The sequence below is a fragment of the Ornithorhynchus anatinus genome, chromosome 5 (assembly GCF_004115215.2).
Source record: "Ornithorhynchus anatinus isolate Pmale09 chromosome 5, mOrnAna1.pri.v4, whole genome shotgun sequence".
NCBI lineage: Eukaryota > Metazoa > Chordata > Mammalia > Monotremata > Ornithorhynchidae > Ornithorhynchus > Ornithorhynchus anatinus.
Window position 1 is genome coordinate 98,098,473 of NC_041732.1, and position 26,888 is coordinate 98,125,360.

The following is a 26,888-nucleotide window of genomic DNA, read 5'->3' on the forward strand; positions in this document are numbered from 1 at the left end:
GTAGCAATTATGTCCACTAACTCTCTTGCATTGGAATTTCCCAAATGCTCAGTACTGTGCTCTAGATACAGTAAGTGCTCAAAAATACCACCAATTGGTTGATTTTCACAGAGAAAAGATTGAGATTCATTATAGTAGTTAGTAGTCGTCGTATTTATGGTGTGTCTACATCAATCAGTGGTACTTAGTGAGTGCTTTCATTGTGCAAAGCACTGAACTGAGGGCTTGAGAAAGGACAATTACAGTTGGTAGACCCAGTCCCTGCCCTCAAAGTGTTTATGGTTTAACTGTATTTGAAGCAGTGTACTGTACTAGACATTTGGGAAAATGCAACAGAGTTAGTAGACAAGATTGCTCCCCACAAGGAATGTACACTCCAGGGGAAAAAAAAATCCTCTAGCTACAGCGCTTGCAGTGTGGTCATATATCTTTCCTAGTTGAGGAATGTAAAGAAATCCAACCTTGGACACTTCTGTTCTCTCTTCCTTGAATTCATGGCCAGGTGCAGAGAGAAGGCTCCTTTTCAAGTGTCCAAGATCTTGCCTTTCTGTAGATCTCCTGTCACTGCTCTGGAAATTTGTTCTGCTTTCTGACAACTGTGAAAAATCCCCAAACTGTCTTCTGAAAGTAGCCCCTGACCCCCTTCAAACGATCTCTTAGAAATCCATCAATCTCCCCTGTAACCCCTTCCTCCCACATACATTTTTGTTGTGATCCAAAGCTAAAAATAGGATTTGTATGTTTGTTCTATGAAAACTAAGGATGGATACATGGAAATCAATTCTCATTTATCTCCCATAATAGGTTTGCAAAGGTTCAGAGATCCTGGCGCTTTAAAAATATGGGTCATCGCCACTTACCTAAGCTGAAAAGTTTAAATCTTTAAGCCACCAGCATCACTCCAAAGCCTATTTTTATAGGCCAAGGGATTGTCAAAGTGCTCTGAAAGTGAGTTAATGAAATTAACCAAGTGCACTGACTTTAAACATTGAGTATCTCTGGCAGAATCGTTTATTACTGTGACCTACTTATAATCCTTCGGGTAACAATTTTCTTGAGACAATTCTGACTCTTCCCCCCTGCCTGCACCAAAAATTACTATAAAAGAGACAACATTAATCAATACATACATTTTGACTTAAGCATTTAATTCAGTCATTTGGGCTTTTTAATCCTTCTCTTGCTGGTTCCCAGAGGAAGCTGGGTGGAGATGAGAGTAAATTCCCCATTCCTCTGCTTTTGGGAAACAATACCTAATTGTCTACATGAAGCAGTGCTTAATTTGTCCTGGGAAAAATGCCAGGCACTGAAATACCTGCAACTCTCCCAGGCTCCATGCACCCTAGTGAAATGTCAATCGACTTATGGCATTTCTTGGGGGATCACTCTGTTCAGAGCACTGTATTAAGCATTATACAATGGAGTTGGGAGAAGCTTACTCCCCTCTGCAAACCTCCAGTAGGAGCGTGTTTGACAAACCAGAAGTTCCTCATTGTTCCCTCTCTAGACTGTAAACTTTTTGTGTGCAGGGAATGTACCTACCAATTCTTGTTGTATTTGCCCAAGTACTTAGTACAGGGCTCCGTACATAGTAAAAATTCAATAAATACCACTGATTGATTTCAGATGAGCCACATAGAGAGAGAGAAATTTCTTTTAATGATTGCACAGAGAGCATGCTGGCATTCCTCTGGTCCCTCTGTATACATGTCAGAGGTCAGAAACTCTGCTCTGACCCGTTCCAGCCCAAACTGAACACAGGGAAAGGCTTGATGTAATAAAAGATTGTCAATGCCCTCAACTGCTTATTCTGATGTTTGCTACCATAGCAACCAACTTTTAATTTTCTGAGTGGGGATGGAAAAGTGGCGGGGGTATTTTAAGGGTGATGAAAACTGGGATAGGACATACCTCAAAGAGGTATTAAGCTTGAGAATCACCTCTTTGGATCTCTTCACCCCTGTCTGAAAATTTTCAATGATTGTGGTGTTTATCATTTTATATATGATAAACACTATGCTAAGCAATAGGATAAAATAAATGAATCAGAATAGCTTCAGTCTCTGTCCTACTCGAAGGGTGGGGGAAGAGAACAGTTATTTAATCCCCATTTTAGAGATGAAGAAACTGAGGCCCAGGGAAGTCCCCCAGGGTCAGGAGTTGGGATTAGAACCCAGGCCACCTGATTCCTAGGCCTGTGCTCTTTCCACTGGACCACACTGCTTTCCAGAAACATATAAGTTTGGCTGGGAGTGCAGGGTACATGCTTGAGCCCTTTATCCAGTTAGAGCCAAATACTTATGAATGGCAAGATTAATTCAATAAAGTTTTGGATTCCTCTCACTATGAAGTTTCCACGATAGACCAAAATTGTTAGAGCAGGGACTTTACTTTAAGTACCTTTACTTTAAGTACCTTCAATGATTAACATTAATTATCACCACAATTATACCACCTTGAATTTGTGTAACATTTTTTTTTCCACTAAGAACTTTTGTATTACTTATCTGCATCCTTCTAGACTGTTAGCTCCTTATGGACAGGGGACATGGTTATCAACTCTGTTTTCTCCCAAGCACTTATACAGTGTTCTCCACAAAGTAAGAGCTCCCTAAATACAATTGATTGATTGATGCCCTTGAGGTCAACAGAGGCAGATATAATTCTTGCTATCCAGATGAGGAAATTGAAAGCTCAGAGAGAGACTCATGACTCAGTGGAAAGAACACAGGCTTGGGATTCAGAGGTCATGTGTTCTAATCCTGGCTCTGCCACTTGTAAGTTGTGTGACTTTGGGCAAGTCACTTCACTTCTCTGTGCCTCAGTTACCTCATCTGTAAAATGAAGATGAAGACTGTGAGCCCCACACGGGACAACCTGATTACCTTGTATCTACCTCAGCGCTTAGAACAGTGGTTGGCCCATAGTAAGTGCTTAACAAATATCATCATCATTATTATTATTATTCATTCAATCATATTTATTGAGTGCTTAGTGTGTGCAGAGCACTGTACTAAGCACTAATGCACAGTATGCCAGTGATAGAGCTGAGACTAGAACCCAGACTTTCAGAGCCATATATTTTCCACTAGATCCCACTGGCTGGAGGTGAATGTGCATCCTTTCAAAACTGGGCTTTCCCTTCTGCATCAACAGAGAGTGCACATAGCCATTAAGGGCATTTTGTCTGGCTTTTATGCCCTAGGGTCTACTGTTCAACCCTACACTGCAAACAACAGAGCACTGTTGACTTTCTTTTTACCCCATACGAGCTGGATAAAAGGAAAATCCTTATGTGTCTGGGAAAATCCATCTCACTCTTCTCACTTTGAAATCTGCTTTCATCAATTCACTAAGCTGGGAAGCAAATCAAAAGGACCCAACCAGAGAAAATGGAGGAGGATATTTTGATGAGGAACATTTACTAAATGATTGCCATGAAGAAAACCAGGAGACGAATCAAGCTAGCTCAGCAGTTATTTTCCACAGTTCTTACTTTTGTACGTCTTGGTCAGTTCCCAGGTGAACTACAGTAAGGGTGATGTGAAGTGTCTGGACAGGAATCAGTGCTTTCAGCAGTTCAGGATCTTTAGTGTATATAAGTTCCTGCACATCTTCAATTTTATTCAAAATCTACAAAGCAACAGATAAAAAGAAATACCTTAGGCAGAGTCAGTAAATGGAAACTCCTAGTTAGTCTAGTCAGGCGATCGTATTTATTAAGCACAAAATATCCACTTTATGTGTGCTAAATAATATCTACGATTCTGTCCTTTGTTCTGGATACCATCTAGATCTAGGTCCCAGTTTGAGTCAGTTAAAATAATAGTGGCATTTATTCATCATTTACTATGTGCTAAGCACTGGAGTAAGCACTTAGGTAGGTACAAGATAATCAGATCAGACATTGTGCTGGTCCTACATTGGGATTCACCAACAGAGGTAGGGGGAACAGGTATTTAAACCCCCATTTTACAGTGGAGATAGCTGAAGCCCAGAGAGGTTAAATGACTTACCCAAGGTAACAAAGTAGGTCATAAGCAGAGTTAGAATTAAAACCTGGATCTCCTGATTCCTAAGCTCACACTCTCTCTAGCTTATACAGCATTTAAATTTCGATTTATAGACGCATACCATGAGGTCTCCTTAAAGTAGGGATTACATTACTGCAGAAGGCTGTGTTAAGGAGACTGTATCTAGTATCAGTCATTTCATCATACTGCAGTGTTGCTGTCCTTCGACCTTAGCCAAAAGAGTCCTGCATATTGAAAAAAAAATGTGCATATCCTTCTCAATATGCTGGACTCTTTCCTGCTGACTCAGCCATTTTGCTTCATGCCCAGGAGGAACATGACTGGCAGGATGAAAGAATGATTGGTGCTCACCACTGTGTGGCCTTGAGCAAATCACTTCACTGACCTAGGCCTCAGTTTCCTCATCTGTAAAATGGGAATAAAATACATATCTCAATCCCTCTTAAGCCTTGAGCCCAGTGGGACAGGGACTGTGTCCAATCTGCTCATGTTGTTTCTACCCCTGCATTCATGCAGTTTAGTACGTAGCATGCATTTACCCAAGATCACAGTTATTATTCTTAGCAAGCCACTAGCACCAATAACTCTCTGCAACCTCTCAGTTCGAAAGCTCATCCCTTCTTCTCGATGGGAGACTCCATAGCCATTATCCTCATAATAACAGCTGTGGAATTTGTTCATTCATTCATTCATCCATATTTATTGAGTGCTTACTGTGTGCAGCGTAGTGCTTGGAAAGGTACAATTCTCCAATAGAGAGAGACAATCTCTGCACAGGATGAGCTCATAGTCTGTGTGTGTGTTGGGGGGGGCGGGTGGGGTGGGGAGAGACAGACATCAATATAAGTAGACAGACATCTATATATGAAATTGTAGATATATACATAAATGCTGTGGGGTGAGGAGATGGGAGAAGAGGAAAGGGAGCGAGTCAGCATGATGCGGAAGGGAGTGGGAGATGAGGAAAAGGGGGCTTAGTCTGAGAAGGCCTCTTGGGGGATATTTGCCTTCAGTAAGGCTTTGAATGAGGTCGTGGGGGAAAACAATTGTCTGGAGGATTTTAGGAGAGAGGGCGTTCCAGACCAAAGGTAGGATGTGGGCCAGGGTTTGGCAGGGAGACAGGCGAGAACGAGGCACAATGAGAAGGTTAGCACCAGAGGAGTGAAGTGTGCAGGCGGGGTTGTATTTGTTAAAGTGCTTACTGTGTGCCATGCACTGTACCAAGCACTGGGATAGATACAAGCAAACAGGGATGGACACAATCCCTGCCTTGCATGGGGCTCACAGACTTAATCCCAATTTTACAAATGAGGTGACTGAGGCACAGAGAAGTGAAGTGACAAGTGACACAGCAGACAAGTGGCAGAGCCAGTATTAGGACCCATAACCTTCTGACTCCCAAGCCCATGCTCTATCCACTCTATCATGCTGCTTCTTCTGGAAGGGAATGTGTCTGTTTATTGTTATATTGTGCTCTCCCAAGTGCACACTGTAAGCGCTCAATAAATACAATGAATGGAAACTATTAATCCTGGTCCTGCAGGCCTGGATAATTCAGAATCCATCAAACCCAGTTCTTGCAGCATATCTATAAATTATATATCATATGATTATTTATATTAATATCTGTCTCCCCATCTAGACTGTAAACTCATTGTGGGCAGAGAATGTGTCTGCTAACCTTGTTGTGTTGTATTCTCCAAAGGGCTTGTACAGTGCTGTGTACATCAAAAGCACTCAGTAAATACTGTCGACTGATCCAGTTTCAAGAGATGCACACAATCTCTTTCTCTAATCAAAGGGAGGAGAAATTTCTAATCCTCTGACAAGCATTGCGTATAACACATCTGTAAGGCTTAGAAGACCATCATCACAGATACCAAAAGCAATATCTTGCCTCCTTGATAGGTCCTCTAAAAACCAGATGAAATGACCATTTCCTTGTCTAGACATAAAGGGAAAGTGACAGTCTAGACTTTGAAAACTCAGTGATAATTTTGTTAACATTAGTTTAAAATCCAAGAGTAAATACATTTTTGAATCCATTAGCATTGTTTTTGAAATGAATTTGACATTAATTATCTCTTTTTAAAGTCTAAAATATGTTGAAATAAAGTGTGTAGGGCAAGGCAATTATTAATGTAGTCTTGATGCAGTTGTCTGTTAATAGACTATTGAAATTGAACAGCATTTCCATAATTCATTTTATACCATTTTCCAACTATAAATTTGGTCCCAGATGAAAATGTTATTTTTAAGAATATTTTTTAAGAATAATCAAGTGCAAGCTATACCTCACTTGGATGAATGCATTACTTTCAGAGACAATTCCGTTTGGTTGCAAGGCCAGTATTTGGCTATTCTAAATTTGCAACTTACCTCTCTTTCTACCTTGGAGTCCACAGTAGAAGAAGAGGCATAACCAATCAAGATTTTTAAGCCAATGCTCCCAGGGAAGTCAACTGTATTTATTGAGAGCTTACTGTGTGCAGAGCACTATACTAAAGGCCAGGGAAAGTACAAAGTACAATAAACGATACATTCCTGCTCACAACAAGCTAACAGTCTAAAGGAGGCTAGTGTACTAAAACCTGCAGACTATAGTCTCAGAGTCTCTTTTAAAAAAATGGTATTTGTTGAACATTTATTATGTGCCAGTCACTGTATTAAGTGCTGGAGAAGATTGAAGATAATCCGGTAGACACAACCCCTGTCCCCCATGGGAGTTCCAGTCCCCCTCTAAGCTGCAGGTTGAATCCAGCACTATTTGGATTCACTGCAGACCCTCCAATCACCTTAGAATCCCTCCTGCATCTACTCCCACTCAGTCATATTTTTTAAGAGCTTACTTTGTAGAGAGCACTGTACTAAGCACTTGGGAAAGTACAATATAACGGATACATTCCCAGTCCACAACGAGCTTACAGACTCAGGCTCTGGCCCCTGATTCACTTAAGGAAGCTTAAATTACTCCACATGTCTTCAAACTCTCCATAGGAATCAGTCTTGATCACAAAGAACTTCATTAGTCTTATTAAAAATAAACTCACTGAATATTTATTTTTGAGTCTTGCTTAGGTATCCAAACACCACAGACAATTGGCCCTGAAGGCTCTTTCCATCTGTAATGAAACTTTAAGCTAATAAAAATAAAAATCCAACCCCTCAAATGATGAAAACTCGGGGGATATTACTCAGTGAAGGAAACAGAATTTAGAAAAGGTTTCATATCCTGATGGAGGCCTGAAAGCAAAAGGACTTGTATTTAGTATTACAATGCTGATGTTACTGAAGTCCCTCAGAAAAGAACCATCTTGGAACCTTAGCTCTGATTTTCTGTTCCATGCTTTCCTACTAAGAAGGACTGTGGAAAGAGAACCTGGGTTCTAATCCCAGCTCTGTCACATGTCTGCTGTGTCTCCTTGAGCAAGTCCCTTAACTTCTCTGTGCCTCATTTACCTAATTCATTCATTCAATTGTATTTGAGTGCTTACTGTGTGCAAAACGCCTCATAATAATGATAATAGTAATGATGATATTTAAGTACTTATGTGCCAAGCACTGTTCTAAGTGCTGCATCTGTCATTTGGGGATTAAGATTGTGAACCCTATATGGGACAGGGCCTGTGTCCAACCTGATTATCTTGTATCTACCCCAGAGCTTAGTACAGTCCTGGCACATAATAAGCACTTAGCAAAATATATTAAAAAAAAAAAAAAACTTGAAGACTTGATTCCCTCTATTAGGCTGAGTTTGAAGTTGACTGATTCTAAATCTGGATGATCTTGTCCTATTCATGGTGCAGGGTTAAGCCATTAACTACTCTGTTCAATCATAAAACCAGATGTAAATCCTCCACCATTCCCTCTCTTCTATTACTTTAGTTGCAAATTTTATTTGGAACATCATTGTAGATTGGACATCTGCATTGGCGGCATGAATTAGACATCCTGGAATCATCGTATAATATTACAACACTTCCAGTAGAAGACGGTTAAGCCTTTTTATACTTGGCTGGCAGCCAGGCCTTTTAAAGAATATGGAACTAGATAGGTGGAAAGTGAATGCATCTGTCTATAAGTAGGTTTTAAACAAACTTCTCCCAAACCCTGCATCACTCCTTCCCTCCCCAAAAGTGGGAAGTATAGAGTTAGAGAGGCAATTAGGAAGAGCTTTTATCTAGCAACTACAAGATCGAGAAACTTTTAAGATAAGGCAATGATTTAATTTTTAGTTGGCCTTGAATTTTAAAATTGAAGGGTTATTACTGAAACCAACATCCAACCCAGAGCTCAAAGCACTTCAGAGTAAAGATTCCAGGATCATGCAGATTGGCTAAGCTGGCATTGTTTCTAAAATCATTATTATTAGCAAAGATAAAAACATTTTGGCTTAATTCACCAGTTGAACTGAGGAGCTCTGAGCCCTTGCCTGTATGGGCTACCCCCTGCTAATTTTTTATCTCTTTATTGTTTGCTTGATATCTTACCTCATTTCCTTTCCTCCCTGCCTTCCTCTCTTGTGTTTGCTAATTATTTAGAGCTGGTCTACTTTGATTTTTCAGGCACCAGAAAGATGATGTTGAGTAGTAATTATTTTCACCAACCTAACTACTCTTCTCAGAAGGTTTCACTGTGGAACTCCATGGGAAATATTGGCAGCTGTGATGTTAATAAAAATAACAATAATGTTCAAGTGCTTACTGCATTTCAAGCACTGTGCTAAGTATTCATTCATTCAGTCATACTTACTGAGCACTTACTGTGTGCAGAGCACTGTACTAAGTGCTTGGGAGAGTACAAGATAACAATAAAAAGACATGTTTTGGAGTAGATACAGGATAATCAAATCAGACATAGCCCCTGTCCCTCATGAAGCTCATAGTTGAAGGTGAGGAGAACAGGCACTGAATCCCTATTTTACAGATGAGAAAACCGAAACATATAAATTATTAGTAGTAAGAATAATTATAATTGTGCTATTTGTTAGGTGCTTACTATGTGCCAGGCACTATACTAAGTGCTGGGGTGGATACAAGCAGATCAGTCTGGAGAAAGTCCCCGTTATTCATTCTATCATATTTATTAAGCACTTATGGTGTGCAGAACACTTTACTAAGCACTTGGGAGAGTACAATACAACAATAAACAGTCCCATTCCCTGCCCACAATGAACTTACTACAGTCTACCCCCTGTGGGACTCAGCCTCAATCCCCATTTTACAGGTGAGGTAACTGAGGCCCAGAAAAGTGGATTGACTTGCCCAAGTTCACACAGAAGGCAAGTGGTAGAGCTGGGATTAGCACTCATGACTTTCTGATTCCCAGGCCCATGTTCTATGCACTATGTCATGCTATTCCAAATAAGGAACTTGCCCAACGTCACACAGCAGGCAAGTGGCAGAGCAGAAGGACAACCGAGGCCTCCTGACTCCCAATTCTGAGCCCTTTTCACTAGGCAATACTCCTGTAGTATTAATAACAATAATAATAGCAATAGTGGCATTTGCTAAGGCTTATTATGGGTCAAATGCTGTTCTAAGCATTTGGGTTGATACAACGTAGTCAGATTGGACTAAGTCCCTGATTCCAAATGGGCCTCACAGTCTTCCTTAATTTTTTTTTTTTAAAAAAAGGAAGAGTCTGAGAGGGGAAAGATTTCTTGAATGCCTTCCACCAATAATTCTCCAAGAACGCAGTGCTTGTACAGTAACGGTAAAATGAACTCTAGGAAATGCTTAAAACCCTCTGGGATATGACCCTCTTTACATTTAATCCTGAAATAACAGAATATCTTTTTTGAAAGCAAAATTCCCTGGGCACGAACGAGTCATTCTGGCAGCTCAGGAAACAAAGTGAGGAAGCCATTTGGGGAGCTTCATTTCCACTGCCCTGCTTGGACTGCCCTTAGCATAACATCTGAGGGAACAGAACATCACTAAAAATCTGCCCTTTCCTTTCCATCCCAACTGCTACCATGTTATTACAATCACTCATTCTACACCTCCTGGATTGCTGCATCAGCTCCTTGCTGAGCTCCCAGCCTCCTGCCTCTTCCCACTCCAGTCCATACTTCACTCTGCTGCCCAGATAGTTTTTCTACAGAAAACTTTCAGGATGTCACCCTGCTCCTCCCAAAACACCAGCAGTTTCCCATCCACAACCATATCAAACAAAAACTCCTCATCACTGGCTTTAAAGCAGTCTATCACCTTGTCCCCTCCTACCTCACGTAGTTACTCTTTCTACAACCCAGCCCCCATACACGGCTCCTCTAGTGCTAACCTTCTCACTGTGACTCCATATTGCTGCCCATCCCTAGTCGATGTCGTGCCTCTGGCCTGGAACCTCCCTCCTCAAATCTGACAATTACTCTCCCCCTCTTCAAAGCCTCACTGAGGCCACATCTTATCCAAAAGGTCTTCCCACACTAAGCCCCCTTTTTCTTCTTCTCCAACTTCCTTCTGTGCTGCCCTGACTTGCTCCATTCGATTTTCCCCCTTCCCAGCACCACTGACTTATGTACATATCTGTAATTTATTTATAGTGATGTCTGTTTCCCCCTCTGGCCCCCCAATCTAGACTGCAAGCTCATTGTGGGCAGGGAATGTATCTGTTTATTGTTGTATTGTCCTCTCTCAAGCACCTAGTAAAGTGCTGTGAACACAGTAGGTGCTCAATAAATATGACTGAGTGAATGAACAGAACAGAAAAGCAGGACCTGGGATGGATTGCTCAGTAGATAGTGGGAAGCTCTGGAGGAACTCACCACAAACTGAAAGATATAATAAATAGTGAATGAATTCCTTCAGGCATGGCAGTTCACAGAAAATGATTGGGTCCTAGGAAACATTTACAGTGATATTAGAAACTGGTGGATTCCTATTGGTTCTCTTTTCTAAAGTCAGTTTTAAAAACAGAAATCATACACCATGTGTGTTTTGCATTTAAAAACCTACCACACACCACATAGTTCAGGGATTGGCTTCAGGGTCAGGAGAAGAAGGATTAAGACTGAGAAGTAGGGTGACTTTCTTCAAGGAAAGAGCAGGAACTGGTAATTATTTTTTGGAGGATGACAGGAGATTGGGATCGTGGAGGTATTGCCAAGTTAAGAAGTGTGGCTGGGAGGCAGTGCATATATATAGTAAATGGTTATAGAAGCCTTGGTAGAAATAAAAGGGCCACCACAGAATCTACAAACTAGCAATGTGTCAGAGAAAAGGATATCTTTAAAAGAAGCTCCTTGTGGGTAGGAACAGAGCATGGGCTTATGCGTCAGAGGGCGTGTGTTCTAATCCCGGTTCTGCCACTTGTCTGCTTTGTGACCTTAAGCAAGCCACTTGACTTCTCTGTGACTCAGTTACCTCATCTGTAAAAGGGGGATTAAGACTGTGAGCCCCACATAGGACAACCTGATTCCTTGAACTACCCCAGCACTTAGAATGATGCTTGGCACATAGTAAGCACTTGAAAAATACCATAACTATTATTATCTCTCAACTGTACTGTACACTAAGCACTTTGTACACTGCTCTGCCTATAGTAAAGCACTCAGTAAGTACCACAAATCACCTATGCACTTTACATCTTAAAGCACTTTGATAATAATAATTATAATAATGTTGGTATTTGTTAAGCACTTACTATGTGTCAAGCACTATTCCAAGCACTAGGGTAGATACAACATAATCAGATCGTCCCAGGTAGGGCTCCCAGTCTTCAACCCCATTTTACAGATGAGGTCACTGAGTCACAGAGAAGTTAAGTGTCTTGCCCAAGGTCACAGAGCTGACAAGCAGTGGAGCCAGGATTAGAACCCATGACCGCTGACTCCCAAGCCCGTGCTCTTTCCACTAAACCATGCTGCCCAGACCAATGGCAACCATGTGCATATCTTTCAACTCCATTTTTTCTACCTGTGATTTATTTCAATAACTGTGTCCCACTGTAGACTGTAAGCTTCATGTGGGCAGGGATTGCATCTATCTATTCCACTGCATTGTCCATTCCCAAACACTGAGCACAGGGCTCTGCACATGGTAAGCACTTGTTGGGTAGGGATTGTCTCTATCTGTTGCTGAATTGTACTTTCCAACCACTTAGTACAGTGCTCTAGTACAGTAAGCATTCAATAAATACGATTGAATGAATGAATGAGTAAATAAATACCACTGATTAGTTGATCTTTGGTTCTAAACTATCTGGCTCTCCCCTCTCCCTCCTTCTTTATTCCTTCTGTTCTCCTTCCTTTGCCTTTCCCTGCTCTCCTCCCATCTGATGCTCAGCCCCCTTAGAACGAATCAGACACCTTGACCGCGACCCAGGCAGAGAGGTTCGGACAGTTAGAGAACTTACTCCGTAGAAACAAAATTTCAGTTTCTGCTTCTCCCTCATCTCCCTGTATTCTGTAGGTCCCCCCATGGGATCCATAATTAGCCATTTTCAGATACATAAAGAGATAAGGGACGCTAAGGGATGCTCGAGAAGCACCGTGACTCAGTGGAAAGAGCTCGGGCTTGGAAGTCAGAGGTCATGGGTTCTAATCCCAGCTCCGCCACTTGTCAGCTGTGTGACTTTGGGCAAGTCACTTAACTTCTCTGTGTCTCAGTTACCTCATTTGTAAAATGGGGATTAAGATTGAGAGCCCCATGTGGGACAACCTGATCACCTTGTATCCCTCCCAGTGCTTAAAACAGTGTTTTGCACATAGTAAGCACTTAATAAATGCCATTATTAATAACACACCACCATCCACATCCTTGAATATCTCTGAACTACTTACCTCATCTGTAAAATGGGGATTAACTGTGAGCCTCACATGGGATAACTTGATTACTCTGTATCCATCCCAGTGCTTAGAACAGTGCTCTGCACATAGTAAGCACTTAACAAATACCACTTAACTTTCAGGGTTTTCATAGCAACCCCCCCAAAAAAGCCTGAAATATCCTATACCTGATCATTTCTTATAGGAATTGCTACAAAATAATTAGGCGTTTCCCTTGTAGGTTTTTTGGATTGCTTTTCTTTGTTCTCACTGTGTTTGACCACCTGGCTACTTGGCTCATCCTGACCCAGGTTTTGTGGTAGACTGTCCAGCTCTTGGGATTGTTGTTGCTGCAGTTGTGGCTGCTGCTGCAGCTGTGACTGCTCTGGCTGCTGCTGTGCCTGTTGCTGATATCGCAACTGTTGCTGTGACTCGACCTCCTTGGCTTCCCAGTCTTGGCCCAAGCCAGTTACACCCCACAGCCTTGCCCTCTCACACATTCTGTCCTTTCTGTTCCGGTACCATCTCCGCTCCATCATCTCTGCATCGCCCTCCTGCTCGCAGGGTGGAGGCCAGGGCCTCCCTTCTCCCTGGCAGTGGAGCTCACCCGCCGTCAGAGACCATTCCCACTCAGGTAGCTCTTGCTCCTCCTCTTCTGCAGGTCGGGGCTGCCGCATCACTTTCCCAACCATTTCCTCTTGGATCTGCTGTTGTAACCTGAGGACCTCCAGGATGGCTTCCTCCTGGACCTGCCACTGTCGGCGCAATGTCACCAGAATCGCATCCTCCTGCTGCGGCAGTTTCCGGAGGGCCTGCAGGATGGCCTCCCCATGGTGGTCCCTCTGTTGCCGCAGCACCCTCAGAATGGCGTCTTCTTGGCAGCGATGCTGCTCCCGCAGCAGCTGCAGCACCTCCTTTTCTGGCCGCTGCCGCTCCTGCGGCTGCCATGGACCGTTCCTTCTGGGAATGTTTCCTTCCAGTCTCTTCAGCTCGGCTTCTTCCTCACCTTGATCAGGTCTGGCCGAAGTCTCATTTTCTCGGGTTGGCCAGTCTTCATTTCCCCTCTGTGGCATTTCTGTGGTGCTCTTCTTACCGGGGCAGGAACCCCGATGCACCAGCTCAGACACTTCTTGTTCTTGGAAAGCAGGGAGAGAAAGCTCTTGATCATCCCCTTGATAGCCAAATGGACATCCCTGGGAGCAGCCTGAGTCCTGCCTCTCGTGGAGCTTTGTGGTGACCTCCAGGCCCTTCTCCTTCAGCTGCCACTGCTGCTCTGTGACTTTCAAGCTTCTCTTTTCTTTCCTCGGCATCAGGGCCATTGACTGTCCTTCCTCTTCCCAGAAGTGCTGCTGCAACACCTTCAGAACACCTTCCACTTGCTGATGATGCCAGAGCCTCAGCACCTTCACCACCTTCTGCTCCAGGAACTGAAGCTGCCATTTTGATTTTCCTTGGACATCTTCTTGGGGAATCTCTTCCTCATGATTGATTTCTTCCTCGGTCCCACAGTCTTGGCACTTTAGGGGCTTCCGCCTGGAACCATTTTCTTGGGCAGGGACAATCAAATGAGGTCCTTCTGAATCGAGCATGAGTGTCCAGGTTTCCTCCTGACTTCCCACATCCTCCCTTTGGACAAGTGGGAGTTCTTGTCCAATCAACTTTGGGCACTGTGGGTGTGGGATTTGTTCTGGTTCAGGGCCCTTTATTGACTGACCTTTCTCTGGATTTGGCAAGGGGAGCACCATCAGAGTCTCCTGGGACTTTTTCTCCAGACTCTGACAGCATCTTGACAGGTCTGTCATCCCCACAAACAACCCTTCATGAGGCTGCAGTTGGGTCAATGGGGCAGAGGTCGGATCTTTTTGAACAGAGTCTTTTTCCTGATGTTTTCCTGCTGGATTTATTGGTTCTTCGCTTTGATGGCAAGACAGTACTTCAGTCCCCAGAACTTCCTGCCGTGGTCGAGGAATTGAACTTGGCTCTATATCAATCTCTACCTCCTGACCTTGGTGTTTTTGCTGCTGCCCCATCACCTGCTGGTCTGTGGTCTCTGCCAGCTTTGGGATTCTGTCAATTTGGCTAATTGGATGACCTTCCAACTCATCCCATATCTTCTTGGGGCTCTTGTGTGGCAGCACTCCCATCGTCTCCATTTCCACGTCATGGCACCAGTCTGGCTGCCCCTCATCCCGATCTTCATTCAGATGTACGGTTGGGGGCTCCAGAGGGTCCGGGGCCTCATCCCGATAGCCCTGGTCCATCATCTCTGGCTGCTGTACACCCGTCTTTCATCGCCAAAATTGTTTTCGTCTCTTTCTTGATCCGAAGCCAGTTTTGATAGAAACTGAAAGATTATAAACAACATCTTGACTATCAAATTCTACCTTTAAAAGGTTCCAAGATGATAAAACCCAGAAAAAGGGGAAGGAACATAAGCTTTAGAAAATCATCAGTGCCTCTTCAGTTTGGAGGTTCACAGTACCCAGAAATAGAGTCTTCCAAACATACTGGGGATACATATAATATCTGCAATTATATCCATAATTTATCCATATTAATGTCTGTCTTCCCCTCTAAAATGTAAACTCATTGTGGGCATGAAATGTGTCTGTTTATTGTTGTATTGTACTCTCCAAACTGCTTAGTTTAGTGCTTTGGTAATAATAATAATAATGTTGGTATTTGTTAAGCGCTTACTATGTGCCGAGCACTGTTCTAAGCACTGGGGTAGACACAGGGGAATCAGGATGTCCCACGTGGGGCTCACAGTCTTAATCCCCATTTTACAGATGAGGTAACTGAGGCACCGAGAAGTTAAGTGACTTGCCCAAAGTCACACAGTTGACAAATGGCCGAGCCGGGATTTGAACCCATGACCTCTGACTCCAAAGCCCATGCTCTTTCCACTGAGCCACGCTGCTTTGCACACAGTAAGCCCTCAATAAATGCAGTTTAATGAATAACAGATCTTTTGATGCTGGGTTCAGTATTGTAACTGACCAGGGGTCTGCAGGCCTAGGGAATGGGCTTCAGTTTCATGGTTCCAGCCTTCAAGGCCTAAGAGATTAAAGGAGCTGCTTAAGCTTTCATGCTTCCACCCCTAGACTCTCTCACATGGGCCAAAAATTATCAATCAACCAATCAGTTGTATTTACTGAGCACTTACTATGGGCAGAATACTGTTCTAAGCACCTAGGAGAGTACAGTGCAACAGAATTAGCAGATGGTTTCCCTGCCCATAGTGAGCTTATAATAGCGGTATTTGTTAGATAATAATGTTGGTATTTGTTAAGCGCTTACTACGTGCAGAGCACTGTTCTAAGCGCTGGGGTAGATACAGGGTAATCAGGTTGGCCCACGGGAGGCTCACAGTCTTCATCCCCATTTTACGGATGAGGGAACTGAGGCACAGAGAAGTGAAGTGACTTGCCCACAGTCACACAGCTGACAAGTGGCAGAGCTGGGATTCAAACCCATGACCTCTGACTCCCAAGCCCGGGTTCTTTTCACTGAGCCATGCTGCTTTCCCAATGAAGGGGAAGAGCATTCCAGGACAGAGGGAGGGTGTTGGTGAGAGGTCGGTGGTGAGATAGTTGAAAATGAGGTACGGTGAATAGGTTAGCATTAGAGGAGAGTAGCGAGGTAAGGTGATTGAGTGCTTTAAAGCTATGTTGAGATCCTTGTATGGCCAGAAAATGCATGGGATACAAAAATGCATGGGATAGTTTTTGTCCTTTGCATGTGTGTCTACATCAACTTTATTTTATAAAATTGAAAATCAGCCCTTCTTAATTGAAACCCAAAACTTTTTATATTTGACCAAATGACTCTTTTAAACATCTGGGTAGTTTAAGGAACAACCAGGTTGACTTTTGCTATAGTGTAGCCTCTACTCAGATGTTTCATGCTTTGCTCACAACTTCTTCCTCCAAACTCATTGCCTTATGAAATGTTTAGAAGAGCCCTTTCAGAAAACAGCGTGACTTATGAGTAAGGTTGTAACTTCTAAACTTGTACTAAAACTTATTTTTAATCAAAGAATTTACCTTTTGAAACAGTTTTTGGATCAAGATAATTGTGAATGATAACTGTTGGCCAAGGTAAAGGACACCATGCCCAAGGAGGGAAAAGGTGGGATAAATGACATAGTACTCACTTTCAAATATTTCTCTGATGTCAGCCTTCAAAAAAGGAAGTAGATCCGTCTCCATGTTTCATGATAACTGGAGTAAAAACCAGATCACAGAACTGTTCTCAAGAACAATCTTCATGGAAAAAAGTCAAGCCTAAAATACAGAACAAAAATACCTCCTACCTGTAAACTTCCCAGATTGACAACCTAATTATCCTATCATATGTGGATGTGAAAGATTACCAGACCAGAGTCTTGGGTTCTATTCTCCCTCTGACACTGTTCCCACTTTGTGCATCAATCTCCCGGTAACCAAAATGGGAATGAAAACTATTTCTACCCTCAGCTAGCTGTCAGGGGTCCCTGGAGGGTTAGCTTGCTGTGCTTATGAAAAGCTTAGAGCCCCTGAATCTCAGGACAATGTCCCAGCCCTCTTAGAAGAGGGTTTCAGGCCTCTGAGGGTGGCATTAGCACCAGAAGAATCAGTTCTGGATCAAGTCTTGAAATGTAAAGCCCTAATTTCTGGTCCACACAAGGCTGTTCCTCAACATAACATTATACTGCATTACAGCCTTCCACCAAAACTCTTCAGAGGACTGTGCTGCTATCTTTTTACTGTTCCTTTGATTTAGGAATGGGGAAAACAATCTTCTCCCACTTTGTGCCACCCCGCCCCCCACCCCTCCGATACACACACATTTTACATATGAGAAAACTGATGCACACAAGGAGTCAAATTCCAGATTCCACTTGAGCCCAAGCCTCCTGGGTCTTGTTTATTTTTAATGGTATTTGTTAAGTGCTTTTACTGTGTACCAGACCTTGTACTAAGGACTAGGGCAGATACAAGATAATCAGATTGGACATAGTCCATGACCCACATAGTGCTTACAGTCTTAATCCTCACGAGAATCTGCGTGTCCTAGTGAATAGGTAATGGGCCTGTGAGTCAGAAGGACCTGATTTCAAATCCTGGCTCTGCCTCTTGTCTGCTGTGTGATCTTGAGCAAGTCACTTCACTTCTTTGGGTCTCAGTTACCTCATCTGTCAAATGGGAATTAAGACTGTAAGCCCTATGTGAGACAGATATTGTGTCCAACTCAATTATCTTGTATCTACCCCAGTACTTAGTACAGTTCCCAGCACATAGTAATACCACAATTATCATTTACTGCCAAGGTAACTGAGGCGGAGAAGTGAAGTGACTTGCTCAAGATCACACCGCAGACAAGTGGTGGAGCTGGCATTAGAACCCAGATCAGTGCTCAGATCTGCTAAGCCACATCATTTCTCTGCATGGCCTCCTCCATTTTTCCCTCAGAGAGGCTCAGCCTGAACCACAGGAACTGGCCGTGAGTAACCTGGGCGGAGGTTTGGAAGGATGGATGAGAGAGTTTGGAGCCTCCTCACACTCAGCTCCGAGGCCCTCCACATCTGCTCACTGTCTTCGATAGCTTCTCCCCAACTCGCCATCTTTGTTCCTCCCAAGCCAACAACTTTGGTCCCCTTCCTCAACAGTTTCCTGGACCTGGAACTCCCTCCCTCCCCATATCAGACAGACCCCTGGTCTCCCTGCAGTCTGTCATTCAGTTGTATTTATTGAGAACTTACTGTGTGCAGAACACTGCACTAAATGCTTGGGAGAGCACAATACAACAACAAATACTTTCTCTGCTGACAATGAGTTTACAGTCTAGAGTCTGTCTACAGCCTATAATCGCTCAGTACAGTGGTTTGCACACAATAAGCACTCAATAAATACAGCTGAATAGAGGACTGCATTTAAATCCTGCAGAGAATCCCACCTCCTCCAACAAGATTTCCCTCATTAATCACCCACCACTGTGAAACAGATCATCCTGGTACATGATAACTTTTATATACCCCAGCATTTAGAACAGCGCTTGACACATGAATAGTACAATTTTTATTATTCCTCCAGCCAATTTTAGCATTTACAACACTACTTATTCCCTCCTTTCATTCATTCAATCTCATTTATTGAGCACTTGTGTGAGAGCACTGTACTAAGCACTTGGGAGAGTACAATGCAACAATTAGACACATTCCCTGCCCACAACAACCTTACAGTCTAGAGGGACTGTCCTCTTTTGTACTAATGTTTAGGTGTCCCTTCAATTTTTTTTAAAGTTTGACCACTCTAGTTATATATATATTTGTGTCCACCCATTAGAATTCAAGCCCTTTATGGGAAGGGAGAATATTACTTGTAATAATAATAATAATTATTATTATGGTACTTGTTCAGCACTTACTTTGTGCCAAACAGTGTCCTAAGCATTGGGGTAGATAAAAGCTAATAATAATAATAATGTTGGTATTTGTTAAGCGCTTACTATGTGCCGAGCACTGTTCTAAGCGCTGGGGTAGACATAGGGGAATCAGGTTGTCCCACGTGGGGCTCACAGTCTTAATCCCCATTTTACAGATGAAGGAACTGAGGCACAGAGAAGTTAAGTGACTTGCCCACAGTCACACAGCCGACAAGTAGCAGAGCTGGGATTCGAACTCATGAGCCCTGACTCCAAAGCCCGTGCTCTTTCCACTGAGCCACGCTGCTTCTCACAGTCCCTGTTCCACATAGGGCTCACATTCTTAATCCCCATTTTACAGGTGCGGTAACTGAGGCCCAGAAAAATGAAGTGACTTACCCAAGGTCACACAGCAGACATGTGGAGGGGCCAGATTTAGAACCCAGGTCTTTCTGACTCCCAGGCCCATGTTCTATGCACTGCCCCATATGGGCACTCAAAAAATGTTATTAATACTATTTATTAAATGCTTGCTACCTGTCAAACACAACGCTAAGTTTCAGAATGGGCACAGTGATTATCCTACATGGGGTTCACAGGAGAAAAGAAGAGGAGGGATAGTTCCCACTTTGCAGACAAAGAAACTGAGGTACAGAGAGATTAAGTGACTTGCCTAAGGTCACATAGCAGGTAAATGGCAGAGCTGGGACTCCTGTCTCTGTGGTATTTCCATTAGGCCACCCTGACACCCTCAGATTCATTCCCAAAGAGTCACACCAGAATTATAAAGCAAGTCAAAGTTAAAGTTGCTGTTGAATTCTTAGAAAATAGCTAATTAGTAATCTCTCTTAAAAACTTCAGGATTTCCTCTCTCATTCCCAAATCCTGGGAAAGTCACCATTACAAAGAAAATATAAGCAAATATCAGAAAGTGCAACACAACCAAGGCAGATTACAGAAGGCAGTGTGATAATTTATGCAATTGACACATACTTTGTCTCCTGTTAGTCACCCAAGTGCCTCCCTCACCTCAGGAACTAGAATATTTACCACTTAAGCAAAAGCCATTTCCTCAATAAGTAGATTAATTAGCTCAGATATTAGCACCACATCCCCACAAAAACCCTACTTAAAATGTGAGCTCCATGTGGGACAGTGACTGTGTCCAAAAAGAATATCTTGTAGCTACCTCAAAGCTTAGTACAGTACTTGGCACTTAGTAAGAGCATAAAAAATACCACAATTATTATTCTTTATTTTTTATATTATTAACCTGGGACGAATGGACTCTGTCCTTCCAAGAATCCAAGCTGGATAAAGTCTTGGCTCTGCCGAAAACCCGCTTTTGTTACCTACCCTGGAAGCTTCACTCTTCCTACATCTGTCCAGAAAGAAGTTCTCATTCTGGTGATTTTTGTTTTCTTTACCCACCTGAGTCAAGTCAAATAAATTTCCGTCTAGTTTTCCTACAACTTCCAAATGAACCACATTTACTCCGTCAGGATTCCCAAAGCTGTGGGCTGAATTAAAACATAGAGTTCTTTCACCAATCCTATGTATTAATCAGTAGTATTTATTGAACATAGACATCTCACCGATCATATTTATTAATCAGTTGTATTATTGAGCCCTTACTACATGCAATGCACCAAACTAAGTACTTTGGAGAGTACACTAAAAGAGAGTAGATAGACATATTCTCTGCCCACATGGGAATAAAACCTTCCCAACATCCACTTGCCCCCCTCAACACAGATTAGGGCCGGACTGTGAAACCCAAAAGTGTCATCTGGGAAAGAGGAGGTTTAGCATTAAGATCCAGGTGAGAGAAGGCAATTCTATCTTACCTCAAGTTTGTGACTAAGCCTGTTAGCTAAAAGAGTGATGTCTCTTAAAAGATATGACCTGGTTTCTGTCCTGGCTACTAGGAGGGTAGTTTGAGGTTTTGTGGGTAAGGGGAAGAAGAGAGAAAAAGTAAAACCCCAAAGTTTAGCTATGTTTCCAACTTCCTCTTACCTTTTTCTCTGCCAGCTCATCTCTCCCTCCCTCTCCATGGCTCTGAGGATTTAGATCAACTGACTCGTTTCCATGGGGAAGGAACAGGTGTTCCCTCTGAACAAAACGTGGGCTGGTTGGAAACGCGAGTGTTAAAATAGAACGCCAAAGGGAGAGGCATGTGCTACAGTGGACACTGTGCAAACTATGTTTATTCAGCAGATAATGCTGGCAGGGGGAGAGATCGAGGGAATTGAATCTTCCTGTCAAGCACCCAATCCAACTGATTTTTAATCATCTCAGCTCACTGACCACCTCCTCTGCTGAAGAAGAAGAGTTTGACCCCAGAGGGCCAGACCTGCTCAGCTGCTGAAAATGATGTTTTCACAAGTGAAGAGGTTGGGTTTTATCAGCCTTTCAAAGAGTTTTTAATGATGAGTGTACGCAGCCTGACATCCTTTCAAGCTGGAGAATTCTGCAGTAAGGCCCGATTTCCCAATATCCTCCCCCATCTTTCCCTTTCAGTCCCCCCCAGCCACTTCTTTCTACTGCTCTATCTATTCCTGACCTAGAACACAAGCAGAACACAAAACTAAGACCTCCTTTCCTTGTCTTCTCTTGCTCTCTTTATTCATCCCCTCCCCGTCCAGCCCCATAGCACTTATATAAATATTTGTAATTATGTTTATTTATATTAATGTCTTCCTCCCCATCTAGACTGTAAGCTTATTGTGGGGGGGGGGGATGTGATTGCTATATTGTTATATTGTACTCCCCCAAGTGCTTAATGAAAAGCAGAGAGCACAAGCCTGGGAATTGGAAGGTTCTACTCCCAGTTCCACCACTTGTCTGTTGTGTGTGGCCTTAGGCAAGTCACTTAACTTCTCTGTGCCTCAGTTACTTCATCTGTAAAATGGGGATTAAGATGGTGAACCCCATGTAGGACAGGGACTCTGTCCAACCCATTTTACTTGTATCTACCCCAGTGCTTAGTACAGTGCCTGGCACAAAGTGCTTAACAAATACCATCATTATTACTATTATTGTAATTAATAATAATAATAATAATAATAATGTTGGTATTTGTTAAGTGCTTACTATGTGCTGAGCACTGTTCTAAGCGCTGGGGTAGACATAGGGGAATCAGGTTGTCCCACGTGGGGCTCACAGTTTTCATCCCCATTTTACAGATGAGGGAACTGAGGCACAGAGAAGTTAAGTGACTTGCCCATAATAATGTTGGTATTTGTTAAGCGCTTACTATGTGCAAAGCGCTGTTCTAAGCACTGGGGTAGATACAGGGTAATCAGGTTGTCCCATGTGAGGCTCACAGTTAATCCCCATTTTAAAGATGAGGTAACAGGCACAGAGAAGTTGTGACTTGCCCACAGTCACACAGCTAAGTGGCAGAGCCAGGAGTCAAACGCAGGACCTCTGACTCCGAAGCCCAGGCTCTTTCCACTGAGCCACGCTGCTTCCCCACACATTGCTCCACACAGAGTAAGTGCTTAAGAAATATGACTGACTGACTGACCAGCATATCCCTGCAGAAAATTCACTGCCCAGACTTCTGCGTAAATGAAATGAAATGGGAATAAGAGGGAAGACCAGTCTATTCGGTGGCTCTGAGGCCTCTCCCACTAATTTTTCTGAGCTCTAATCACATCGATGATATTTAGTAACCACATACTAAGTGTTATGCACTGTGCTTGGTAGGATTCAAGTGGAAGATCTTTCCCACCACTCACCATATGACCAATCATATTGGAGGCACAGAAAAGTAAGGTGACTTTTACCCAAGGCCACACAGCAGCCAAGAGGCAGAGCTAGGATTAGAACCCATGACTTTCTGACTTCCAACCCCGTGCTCTATCCACTACACCATGCTAACGCTTATAATTATTCATAACAGGCCCAAATTTATTATAACAATAAAAACAATAATAATACAATATTGGTATTTATTAGGCACACAATAGGTTTGCTAATCTATGACGTCCATGACAAATGAAAGACTTTTGACCTTTTTGCTCAGATTCTTTCAATTAAAACATTGGTTTACAATCTGCCACTCCCATGCCTCCTCTGATTAGTTACTCCACACAGGATCTGATTGTTAATCAATCAACCAGTCATATTTATTGAGCATTTATTGTGTGCAGTGGACTGAACAGTGCTCTAGACACAGTAAGTGCTCAATAAATATGACTGACTGACTGTACTAGACATTTGAGAGAGTGGATAGGCACAATCCCTGCTCTCAAGGAGCTTATAGTTTAATGGAGATTACAGTCAGAAACTGGGACCCAAATGGCTTAGATAATACTGAGGCTTCAGAATTTGTAACCAGACCTCCAATGCCCAGGCCAGTGGACCCCTATCCCCTGCCTGACCCCATGGGAGTGAAGTTGGTCTTTCCAAGGTTAACAATAATAATAATGATAATAATAATAATAATTGTGGTATTTGCTAAGCACATACTATGTGCCAGGCACTGCACTAAGTGGTGGAGGAGGTACAAGATAATCAGGTCAGATACAGAAGTGAAGTGACTTGCGCAAGCTCGCACGGCAAGCAAGTGGCAGAGCCAGGATTAGAACCCAGGTCCTTCTGATTTCCAGTCCCGTGGTCTTTCCACTAGGCCATGCTGCTTCTCTAAAATTTTGGCAGTTTCTAGCCAAGAACTGTTTTTTTTCGGGGGGGGGGGGGGGAGAACACTGAGGAGTTTGAAGCCTGTCCCTCCCATAAGAAGCGTGGCTCAGTGGAAAAAGCCCGGGCTTGGGAGTCAGAGGTCATGGGTTTGAATTCCGCTCTGCCACTTGTCAGCTGTGTGACTGTGGGCAAGTCACTTAACTTCTCTGTGCCTCAGTTACCTCATCTGTAAAATGGGGATTAAGACTGTGCGCCTCACGTAGGACAACCTGATTACCCTATAATTCTACCCCAGCGCTTAAAACAGTGCTCTGCACATATTAAGTGCTTAACAAATACCAACATTACTATTATTATTATTATTTCTGCTATTACTTTAATAATCGGCAATTTAGATCTCTAGTGGGCTCTTATTATCATGAGTATCTTATTCTTAATGTTTTATATGTCTGTTTTATCCAACTCAAATAGGAAGCCCCTTGTGGTGATAAGATCCATGTCTATATCTTCTCTTTGATATTGTCCCAGCATTTAGGACAGTGCTGGGCCTATAGAAAGAACTCAGTAAATGTGTTAATAACAATAATGATAAGAATAGGTGGATTTTAGCATAGCCTCATCTCAGTGTTATCTAAATGTAGAATACCAATCTCTATCTCTCTCCTAACACTGGGCCATGTAGCTCGAGATCTTTAAGCAGACATTTTTGCTTATGTTCTTTTAACGAGAAAGGGGGACACAATCGCTTTTGTTGTTAGCCGAAAAGTAAAATGAATTTGCTCAGTCTAAAAAAGTGCCAGGCTATAAATCAAATCTGACTCATTTTAGGAACTCAAGAAAAGCGGGGATGAATGTTATCCCCAAGAGTCCTAAACAAATAGGCCACTGGAAAATCTAACTTACCCTGTTAGTATTTGACTCAGCATTTACTTTACAAGAAAGGTAGGTTTTTTTAGTCCACCGTAAATCAAATGAAAGGAAAAATAGATGACATACAACTTCGGTTGTTAGGAAAACATCTATTTTTTAAGGGTCTGTGATGGAGTGTGATACGGTTAACTTATGATGCATTGTCCATGTTAGTATCTGTTTCAACTGGTCATTTTGATTCCTTCAGACTTTTTGAATGGGTCATAAAGATGAAATTGTAAGGTTGTCAAATTTGGAATAAAACACAGAAAATGTACCAGTCCACACGCAGGAGACCCTATACGCAACCAGGCGTTTGATCGACTACTTCAAACTTTCTCTAGTCACTGAATTCTGCTATCTAGGCAGCATGTCATCCAAAGATGCTATTCCGTGAGTGATAAGGAGAGAAATCCATCAATTAATCAATGGAATTTATTGGTACCATGAAGCTAATCCGACCTTGTGGATAGGGAACCTCATATCTGGTGAATTCCACAAAGACTAGTCACTCTAGAGGTGGTTTTACTGAGTGATTATTCCCTTTTTCGAGACTACTATTGCTCAATTTCAGTATTGCTAGTTAAGAGGGGGTGGGCTGAGTGGAAGAAGTAGGGTGAATTAAGGGCAGGGATTTGCAGAAAAGCAGAAATACTGTTAGGAAAAGTTCTCCTAAGTGGCCCTGCACCTAAGGACTCAGTCTTCCCAAAAACCACCCTTTTATTCCCAAATTACCTGGAACCCAAAGCCTGGGTCTTGACTGTTTATCTCTTCCCAACCTTGATCCCAACACAGGTTTTTCAAAGGAATCTGTGACTTGCCTCAGACTCAACTCCCCTCTGGTTACCCATGCTTAACAGAAGCCTCCAATCTTTGGACAGGGTCTGGAGAATATTTTCTGTTTTCCTTCCCAGTTGTTCATATTATCAAGCTTCAAAAGGTATTGGACTCCAGCAGGATCTCTCTATTACACCCCAAACTCCAGGTATCGCAGCCAAGCTGTTTCCCTCCTACTGCCTCTCACAGTTTCTGAAATCTCTTTCCAGAGTTTTTGCTTTGGGAATCGAATGAGTACAGGATTCATAGTCAAAAGACATGGGAAACAGAGTGCCTACTGTCATGAGAAGTGCTGAGTGCCCATTGTATCCACCCTCACAGGTTCAGTCCCAGAGGACTCAGCATGCAGATTATACCTCAAACCAGACCTGATTTAGTCATGGCTACTACTCAACAGATTTTCCCACCCATCAGATCTGGCCTAGTTTTTGCTAGGATTCAACTGGAAGATTTTTCCCACTAATCAGATCCTGTGTGGAGGAACAAATCAGAGATGGGCCTGGGAGGGGCAGATTATAAACCAATATCTTAATTGAAAGAATCTGAATGAAAAGGTCAGAAGCCTTTCATTTGCCATGGGAATCATCTATTAATGAACGTATTGTGTGCTTAACAAATACTATTATATCATTGTTATTAATATTAGTATTATTAATAATACCAATATTATTAATACAATAAATTTGAGCCTGTTATGATTGAGCTGTAGCATGGTATAGTGGATAGAACATGGGGTTAAGAGTCAGAAGGTCATGGGTTCTAATCCTAGCTCTGTCTCTTGGCTGCTGTGTGACCTTGGGCAGATCACTTTACTTCTCTGTGCCTCAGTTACCTCATCTATAAAATGGGGATTGGAATTGTGAGCACTACATGGGACAAGGACTGTATCCTATCCAATTTGCTCATATCCACTCCAGCGGCTTAGTACAGTGCCTGGTACATAGTAATTGCTTAGTAAATACCATTATTATTATTTTTATTATTATTATTCTAGGGTTTTGGTTAGATTTCTCTGTTTTGAGCTACAAAGTGACAGAGCTATAAAGGTAAGGAGGAGATGAGTATTGTCTTTGAAACTAATTCATCCGGCTCTGGTGGAAAATCTCCTTCTATTCCATTCAAATCATGCCCTTCCTCTGTATGAATGATATCTTCTATTTGTGAAAATGAAATGATTGTCTCCTCTGGGTTAATGGCCCGTGAAGATTTTTTTTAATGCTTTTACAGAAGGGGTGGCTTATTTTCCAAAGGAATAGAGGTAAGTACTGGCTTAAGGATGTGCAGAA

At 42.6% G+C, this 26,888-nt stretch overlaps 1 protein-coding gene across 1 annotated transcript in view; it reads right to left on the bottom strand.

The window, feature by feature from the left end:
• The window catches only part of LOC103171503, a 60,330-nt gene extending 39,600 nt beyond the window's left edge, over positions 1-20,730 (bottom strand). The window contains exons 1-4 of the mRNA XM_029066792.2: positions 20,641-20,730; positions 16,961-17,027; positions 12,993-15,148; positions 3,497-3,633 (exon numbers count right to left, since the gene is read on the bottom strand). Of these exons, the coding sequence (XP_028922625.1) occupies positions 3,497-3,633; positions 12,993-15,068 (2,213 nt within the window). The 5' untranslated portion in view covers positions 15,069-15,148; positions 16,961-17,027; positions 20,641-20,730. The remainder of the gene's footprint in view (positions 1-3,496; positions 3,634-12,992; positions 15,149-16,960; positions 17,028-20,640) is intronic.
• Between the last annotated feature and the right edge of the window lie 6,158 nt (positions 20,731-26,888).